Genomic DNA, 9,720 nt, shown 5'->3' on the forward strand with positions numbered 1-9,720 from the left:
ATGGAAAATCAGCAACGACTCATTAAGACGTTGGAGACTATCACAAATCAGCTGAAAAGGACCCTCAAGGAAGATCCCTTGTATACCTTTCAGCTCGCATCTGAAATTCTTGTACCCGACAGCAATTCTTTAGAAACGGAAAAGGCTTTCCTCTTCTGCAGACCAGGCTCAGTGCTCAGAGGGCGTATGTGCGGTAAGACTTCTCCCTGCAATCAAAAATATGTGGTACACATTGGGTTAAATGAGATGGGTAGAGCCGTTTTACAACTATAACAGATATTGAAGCGAAACATACATTTCTCTATCATCGCATGGTTGTTATTATTACTATTTTGTCTCAAAAGTCTTAATAACCACTATTGTTCGGACAAGAGAACTATTTTAGGTGAGGGACTCAAATCTTAATTTAATTTATGGATTTGTAGACTTCACGGCTTTCAACGGCAGCTCTAACAAAAACTCATTTTGACCACTTCTGGAGGCTGGCTCAGCACAACTTGTGCTTAATCCTGTTGACCTACTCTATGACGTACCATTATGATCAAGTCCATTTTACAGATGAGAAAACTGAAGCCAGGGAGGCTAAGAACTTACCCAGTAAGCCCAACCCCATTAAGACCGTGAATGCTGTCACTAAGATTCCCACTCGGGCAACCAACACCAAGTTCCCATAGCACAGAACTAATCGTTTAAACAGGTGCAGGTCAGTGGTGCTTTGACAATATTGTTCAACCATCACCTCTGTCAGAGTTCCCAAATATTTTCATCACCCCCAGAGGAGACCCCGTACCCATTAAGCAGTCACTCCCCATTCTCTCCCCACCCCTTAACTTTAACCCTTATTCTAGATTGTCACAATCTGGATCAATTCCAGCCTGTTTCCCATTAAAAAGTCATTATTGATAGATAGTAGAATCTCCACTAACCACAGTCTGTACGCTCAGCTGCACCAAATGACACGAGTCTTGTGTTCACCTCCCCGTGGGCGTGGGGTCTTGCGTCCTGGTTGGAAAACCTCCTTCGACAGTTCTTAGTGCTGCTATTCTGAGAGCCCAGCTGGGTTTTTTTCATGGTGTGATGAATTCAGCCCAACAAGCACATTAAAATTGTCATTCTGAGCCTGCTCTCATTTCCTCCCCACCCTGTGAGTAAAACCCAGGAAGCACCTTGGCCCATTTTCCACATTTTCAGTGTGGTCTTCAAATGACCCGTGTCAGCATCACCTGAAGTACTTGTTGAAATAAATGCATCTTGACTCAGGCCCCCATCCAAGAATCAATGCAGCTGGCACTTTGGGAACGGGGCCTTGGAATCTGCATTTTAGTACATTCCTAGGTATTCTTACACATTTTCGCACCTCAGAATCACCGAGGTACTCATTTCAAGTGCACTCTCTATAAGAATATGACCCTTGCTAGCAGCCTCTCGGTGAGATTTAACATTCCATTTTGGTCTCAGAAATTCTGAATCACTCCATGCCTGGCAAAGAGTAAGCCAAATCTCCAAGGAAGAAAGGTCCTAAAACTGGCCTTTTCCTTAGGGCCTTAGCTCCGAGGATGCCTGGACTTGCCTTCAGTGGGCAGTAATTCCTGCAAGCAGAGACAAGGATCTGCTTAACTCACCTGTTACATGCTCACCACCATCTTAGCTTGTTTTGTTTTTGTTTCTAGAAATGATGCTGTAGTAGATAAGCAGCCAGTTTTATAAAGGGAACCATTCAGAGGAACAGCTAGGAACCCACTTTTAAAACCACAAAGTCTCAAATCAACCTAAACATTCCTTGTTGTAGCCTTTTCTTCCAGTGGCCTTCTCTTTGTTACCGTGTGTTTCCCAGGATCTTTTAATTTATTGTCATTTTAACCCATAATTTAAAGCCTCCATTATATAAACCCTAAGCTTGGTCAACAAGAATTTGCATTTTCTAAAAATAGCCTCCTGTTGGTTTCTAGGAATATATTTTTGGAAGGTTTATCTTGTAAGTAAACTTCTAGCAGAAATTTTTACCTATAAACCTGGAAGCAGGCTTTATTACTTTCATGCCTTATGAGAAAAAAACCCATTCCTGTTGTTCACTATATTTGGTGTTTCCTGTTTGTTTTTTCTTCAGTCAATTGCCCATTGGGAACCCACTTTTCTCTGGAGCGTTCTATCTGTGAAAGCTGCTTGATGGGCTCCTATCAAGATGAAGAAGGGCAGCTTGAATGCAAACTCTGTCCAGCTGGGACTCACACTGAATATCTCCATTCGAGAAGCATCTCAGAATGTAAAGGTAGAGACTTCATGCACGTTTTGAACAGAAGCCTGAATTTTTGTCTCCAGTTAGGAAATCAAAATGGCAAATAGGATGAAGTAAGAGCATTACCGAAAGCAATTGCATTATATTTTTTCTTTCAATTATAAAATATTACTTGAATGTTTGCTACACTTTAATTTTATCTTTCCTTTTGGAACACTCTGTTGCTCTAAGTTAGCCTCCATTGTCAATAATTCCAGTCTATATTCATCAGTTAGCCTGGACTTTTTCATTGAAACTCACTTTAGTAGAAAAGACTTTTATAACACTTAGCAATCATTAGGTTGCTTTTTATTAGAATAATATTTGATTTCATGAGATCAACTCTGTTTACTTGGAAATTAATAACAACAGATATATATGCATCTATTCTTGCTAACAAAATAGTCAATATTTTCAAAATATTTTACTATTATTCTCAATGAACGTTCCTGATGGAAAGTTTTCTTTCCTAATTGAAGTTACAGTAAGGCACTAAAAGAAGGAATTTCAAAATCATGCCTCCTTGCTGTTGTTGCCAATGCAAGTGTAATGGCAAATATAAACTTGAGAGCAGCACTGAGTGATTGGCAGTGCACTAAAAATGTTAGCAATGCTGACAAAGCATCATTTGGAGGTCAAGGGCAAAGGGAAAGGACAGCACACTTGAAGTCAGAGGATCTGGTCCTAGTCTTCCTCTACTACAAAACCATTGCAATGACTTTTAGAAAGTTGCTCAGTTAACCTCTCTGGGCCTGGTGCAAAGACTATTTTTACTTTCTCTTCCACCAGCCATCAAATGAAATGGTGTTTGTAGATAGGAAGAGGTAAGAGGACCAGTTCTTATTTAGAGCTACAAAGGTGCCAGCTTAGTTATGAGGCTCTAGCCCAATTTGGGGTTTTGTTTCCATCACCCAAGAGAACGGTGTACAAGGTGAGAACTTGTGCAAGGACAAGTTCCCCATGCACAGCTTGTTCTTATGAGAGTGACTTTCTGAGCTGCAGATGTCTAACTTCACTCAAAAAATACTTATTTATACTTTTCGTGTGTCAAACACTGTGCTGGATAGTGAAAGAAGTAACTGGAAACGAGTCTAAAACTTACTAGTATACAGAAGCATTGGGAAGTCTAAAATACAATGTGTATGCTTGGAGTTCTTTGTGTCCCTCATTCTGTCCTAAAATGAAAATGCAGAAAACGCTATCCCAGACAGTGCTAATTTTATACAACTTAATGTCATTATTATTAACCATATTATTTTTTCTTTTTAGCTCAGTGTAAACAAGGCACCTACTCATCAAATGGGCTTGAGATTTGTGAATCATGTCCGCTGGGCAGTTATCAGCCAGAATTTCGTGCCAGAAGCTGCCTCCCATGTCCAGGAAACACTTCAACTGTGAAAAGAGGAGCCATGGACATTTCTGCTTGTGGAGGTTATCTGAGCCTTAGACATTGATATTTCTTCAAACCTACTAGGTTCTATACGTGAAGGAGTGGAATATTTTCAGCAAAACCATGTGTCTGCTGTGTGTAAAGAATATAAATAACTGTCTCTTCATAGAGTGTTTCCTTTTATTCAGCCAGCCAATACTTAAGTATAAACACCCGCAATATAAACACTGTGCTAATGCAATTAAGAACACAAAGAAGTACAGGACTTGTTACTAGGCCTCAAGAGGAATAAACATGTGGCTTCATGAGGTGGTAGAGTACATCTCAACTAGGAACTTTGTTTCCTCATTTATAAAATGAGGTCCTGCCTTGAAACTCTAAAAGTACATTCTATGAATTATGACATTTCATTCTCTACAATTGAAGATTTTCATGAGTGCTTATCCACTCTGCCTGCACATTATAATCAACTGCACATTTATATCAGTATTTTAAAAATACTGAAGCCCAATCTCCAGCCCCAGACATTCTGATTTAAATTGTCTGGTTTTCTTTTTAAGTTTCCTCAGGTGATTCTACAGTAACAGGAAAAGTTGAATAAATTAATTTTGGTTCTCAGACGTCAGTACGTAGGACTTGTTAAAACACAGTTTTTAATTCAGGTCTGATTAGGGACCTGAGAATTTGCATTTCTAATGAGTTTTGAAGTAAAGCTGATTCTACTTGGTCCAGGGACAACATGTTGAGAACCACTGGTTTACATAAAAAGATGAGTTCCAACCTTCAAATCATTCTAATGTCCCTACTAAGTACAGGTTTCCAGCAGTGTAAAAACTGGAAGACAAAAAGAAAAATAAAAGATGAAAATTTAGAATGATAATGAAAGTAGGAATGAAATCAGGGTCAGCCTATTATCAGAAATTCCCAAAAAATCTGCAACCACTTTGCAAAATCAGTGGACCTGGATTAAAAAAAGTTGTTGGCCTCCCTCTGCTCTTTCACTGGGAACAGAACAAGCATGCATGACTGAAAGATGACTTTTAAAAAATTTTTGTATCCTCCTCATTCTCCATGCCCTTATTTAAAAATCTAAGGTCTATGGCAATCGCAGAATCAAAAAGCTGTTCCCTTGTTGAGTGAGTGACATTTCTAAGAAGCCAGTCTGCTGGTTCCCCATTTCTCTCAAGCTACACATACACACGCACGAACACACACATGCATACACATGCATGCACATTCACACGCACACACATGCATACCTCTCCCACCCTCGTTGCATGCCAGTCATATATACATCTGCAGTTAATTAGAGACAGATTCCTAGGAAACAACTGCTTAATACCTTTGAGTGTAGTAGTGGGCAGGGCGGTGTCCAGCATTGTATCCTGGGAGATGTAGTCCTCATTAGTTAAGTGCTACAGGGAACACATACAATGAATTATAGATTTTTATGTACTCCATCTGTTAAAATTATCTCAGTCTAGTAGTATCATGGTAGACAAAGTCTTTTAGACCTGAGGAATTGAGTGTGTAGTATTCATCGACCCAGTGTTTCACTGAAGAGTTGAGAATTTAACAAGAACCTAATTGAAACTCAAACCACGTCTGTTGTGTAATACCAGCTTTGGGTTTTTTGTGGGTTTTTTTGCGGGGCGGGGGGGAGGTTTAATTAGAAGTCAAGCAAGGCTTCACATAATAGTTGAAATAGATCTATTACAGACTCTTATTTTGTCAGTATACAAACTAATTTTGGGAGAAAATCTGCAGTAAAAAATTCTCTTTCTCTTTCCCTCTCTCCAACCACAAAAGCAACTAGGATTTTTACAGTGAAATGAGTTTGTAGTTGACAAGTTTTCTCCTTGAGCTTTCCAAATAAGCACTGGGGTTCGTCTAATACCAAATTATTGCAATTAAGCAATTATAATTCCCAGAAAGTCTCCAAACTTCTGGTAACTGCCGTATTTTCTATTATTCCTAGCACGAGTTTAACCACATTCTGCTTGTCATGAGTGAGAACTGGAAATGACAGAAGTCAGCACTCTTCCCCGCGGTGCTGCATAAACACCATTTTACCTTAAATTCATATGAGTTCTAAAATGGTCCCTTGCGTATTTTAAAAACTCTTACTTTTCAATTCCCTTTCCCTCTTTCTCTCTCTTCTTTTTCTTTCTTTCCTTGCTTTCTTTTTCTTTGATTTCTTACTGTATTGATTCATTTTTATGGGCATGTTGTACAGTTTACCTTATTCTAAGATTTTTTTACATTCTTTAGCATGTTTCACTTAAAATATCATTAATCAATATAGCGATTATATTTAAGTAATAATATTTAAGTAATAACTAAGTTAAAGTAATATTATGTGCTTTATACATTTCATCTTTGATTACTTCTTAGACTTAAATATTCTTGGGTCTGTGGTTACAAACTCAAAAGTCTGAAATTTTTTCATTTTTTTTAATGATTTTTATCGGAATAACTCCCACATATGATTTTTTGATGATGGTGGTGTTTACATATGATCCCATAGGAGAAGTAGAGATTGTTTTGGAACGAGATGACAGCATATCTTACCCTAACCCTCTGGGATAAAGTTAAAAGGAGAGTCAGTGACCTCTGACCTTGTTTTAGGAAACCCATTTAAAAGGCAAAATCTACTTGGCTCCAGGGCTGTACACATTGTCCTTAACACTATCAGAGAACAGACATGTGGGATTACATTTTTCCCTGGTTATTTGAGTGCTCTAGTGCTCTATTTTTAATTCTGTTTCAATATCACTTTTGACATACTTAGATCTTTCCCCCCCACCCTTTCTCTCTCTCACATTGAAGAAGTTAGACAGATTTTATTCCATTTTCTTGACTCAGAAACCAGTTTCTTTGGCCAAGATTCAAAATGAAACTTTCTCCCTTCTTTTCTTATGACATTAGTCCATTAGGAGTTGCATATGTATATGTATGTGTGTGTGTGTGTGCGTGCGTGCTCATGTGCACATGTGTAATACTGTATTATATACTAGATAGTGCCATTATTATATATATGTGTATCTTTTTACATGCATGTTATATGTATGTGTATATACATATATATATTTACTGAATATATAAATAATATATTAAATGCTGATTGTCCACTTCTAAAAAGTATATTTCTAATGACAACGGTCTGCCCTTGGAATATAATTTAAACTAATTTTCACATGAAAATTTATTTTATATTTTCTATCCCAAAAAAGCAAAATATAGACAACACAGCATGCTAGTAATTTTGAGAAGCCAAGTGGCTTATTGACTTTTATCTTAAGGTTTTATTATTATTATATCTCAGTATATTTTTTGACAGTATGTCAGTGTTTAGGGCATAGACTTTTTTTTGTGGGTAAGTTTGCACTGAAAAAAATTATATGTAAAAAACAGATTAGTTCATTATAACATCTTGGATTTTATTGACAGAATTTATGTTTTTAGCTTATCCACACTCATAGATATTCTCTCAAACAGCAATTTTTATACCTGTACCAATGGAAGATTTATGCTTTCAATTAACTAATTAGCTGTTTAGAAGGTAGCTTTTTCAAATAGGCAATCATTTTTGGAAACTTGAGATTCAGAAAACCCATTTTAAAATGAACAAGTTTATAATATTTTTATGCAAAGCCCTTCCTAGAGCTCTAGAGATTTAGTAACAAGTGTAGATTAATTTATTCTTGGTGAAAAGATAGAGCTTAACACTTTTCATGACTCTAACAAATATATTCATGAAATATTTTCTAAATAGCCACAAGAAATATTTTTCTAAATAGACATTAATACTATATTTTCTGCCATCTCTTGATTTGACTCCTTTTTGTCAGTTAGATATGAAAAACATTTGACTGGTTGTTTCTCCTTAAAAACATTGATCTAAATGTCTTGAGGTTACCACAAACATTTTACTGTTTATTTAATGTTTATCGTCATACCAGTAAAAAAGAGATGCCATTACCTGGAGTATCCTGCTCCCTTTAACTTCAAGTGCATCTCTAAATTTTTCAACCACTTTCTAATTATTTCTGTTGTACTAATTTTTATTATCAAGAATCTAAAACCTAAATGATAAGTACCTTGATATCCTAAATAGCTACATCCTCATGTGCTATCTTCTATACTTAAATTTATGTAGACAAGTCTTAATAGTTTTAGTACTTTGCTGTTTATAAGGGTTTAAGGGCTCACACAGATGATACTAGTTTATACAAAGAAAGAACACACTCCACCTAAATTCATGTTTGAGTCGAAGTCTAAAACCCCAACCCAATAATTAGTCGTGGGTAGTCTATCCATTGTCCCTTTGCCACATGTAACAGAAACATATTGAAGAAAATCCGGACTCATGTTATGTTTGAGGCTATTTTCTTATTTGGTTAATATTCCACCGATTATTAGCAGGAGAACTTCAGATTTGATTAAATAACAATATTCAAATTTTTATTCAGTGTTGCTTACAAGAAGGATGTCTAACAAAATGACATTAAAATGTTTAAAAATAAAAGGAAAGATCTCCCCCACACACACATACACACATAATAAATAATAGACAACTATATAGGAGTAATAAAAATCACCAATAAACATTGTTTAAAAGCAACTTCATTTATCATCAAAATGCAAATTAAAATAAGTGCAATTCCATTTTCACCTTCAAAAATTTTAATAATCATTACCATTGCTGACAAACATGTAGTAAGAAGAGCATTTCACATACTGCTGACAGAACTATAAATTGAAACTTTTTTTTAGTGATTTGACATTATATATTGATGTCTTTAAATTTTTCATATCTTTAACTATTCAACTATTCAAATTTAACTTTTATTCCCCAGGAAATAATTGAAGCTATATACAAAATTTATGTATAACTTTTGTGTCAGCATCATTTACAATAGCAACCAAATAGAATCAACCTAACTATCCAATAGTAAAGGAAATGTTAGATCAATTATGGTATGTCAGTGGAATGTAATATTTCTCATTTATTCAAAACCATGTTATTTAATAATTTGGGGAGTGATTTGGTAAATGCTTATAATGTTAAGTAGAAAAATCAGAATACAATATTATATGACCAATTCTAATTTTTATCGAGTTAATGTGTGTTCTTAAAGACAGAAAGGAAAAACACACAAAACATTTATCAGGGTGATAAAATGGTCTGGGTATTAAATATACACAGGAGCATATATTAGCAATTTAGTGGCTCTTTTACAACCAAAGTTAAACAAATTTCTTTTAAATGTAGGGTGTGTTGTTTCAAGGCACAAATAGTTTGTTTTTACCTTTGCAGTACCTTGTCCAGTAGGAGAATTCTCTCGTTCTGGGTTAATGCCCTGTCATCCATGTCCTCGAGACTACTACCAACCCAATTTGGGGAAGTCCTTCTGTTTATCTTGTCCCTTTTACGGAACTACAACCTTCTCTGGTGCCAGATCCATCACAGATTGCTCCAGTAAGATGATTTACTTCATTTCTACATAATCTTTTATTAGAGATTTGTGCTTATCTCTGTGGTCACAATATTCAGCTTCAGCTCTGCATTAATATTTTCAGTGGATTTGGGTTTCTGGATTTGTTGTCCTTTTGATGTCTTTTTGATGACAGTGTCTCAAATTTGGGAATGTTGAACTCGATAACTTCCGATTTTTTTCTAAGAGTGTAGAGTTTAATGATATAGCCCATCCATTTCTGTTGTCTTAATTTTTAGTGTCACTAAAACAAAATGTATGTGGTTTTGCCTACTCTGAGAACCAGAATCTTGACCGTAGGATTTAAATAGAGTCTACATATTGGCAATATCTACCACACACTAAAATGTTTCTCTAATGTCTTCCTATTTTATTAGGTTTTGGTTCAACTTTCTCAGCAGCAGAGGAAAGTATGGTGCCCCTTACTTCTCCTGGAAATATCGAAACAAAGTATGAAGTTAGTCAGGCAAGTCTATTTTCTACATATAAAATTTTCTCTAGTGAAATGTTTGGAAAACAGTTTGTCATTACATGTCACACAGAGGAAACCTACCAGA

At 35.9% G+C, this 9,720-nt stretch overlaps 1 protein-coding gene across 1 annotated transcript in view; it reads left to right on the forward strand.

Moving 5' to 3' along the window:
- The window catches only part of SVEP1 (sushi, von Willebrand factor type A, EGF and pentraxin domain containing 1), a 154,234-nt gene that overhangs the window by 77,287 nt on the left and 67,227 nt on the right, over positions 1-9,720 (forward strand). Inside the window, exons 17-20 of the mRNA XM_011364931.2 lie at positions 2,108-2,269; positions 3,545-3,706; positions 8,986-9,147; positions 9,541-9,629. Of these exons, the coding sequence (XP_011363233.1) occupies positions 2,108-2,269; positions 3,545-3,706; positions 8,986-9,147; positions 9,541-9,629 (575 nt within the window). The remainder of the gene's footprint in view (positions 1-2,107; positions 2,270-3,544; positions 3,707-8,985; positions 9,148-9,540; positions 9,630-9,720) is intronic.

The sequence above is a fragment of the Pteropus vampyrus genome, unplaced genomic scaffold (assembly GCF_000151845.1).
Source record: "Pteropus vampyrus isolate Shadow unplaced genomic scaffold, Pvam_2.0 Scaffold103, whole genome shotgun sequence".
Taxonomy (NCBI): Eukaryota; Metazoa; Chordata; class Mammalia; order Chiroptera; family Pteropodidae; genus Pteropus; species Pteropus vampyrus.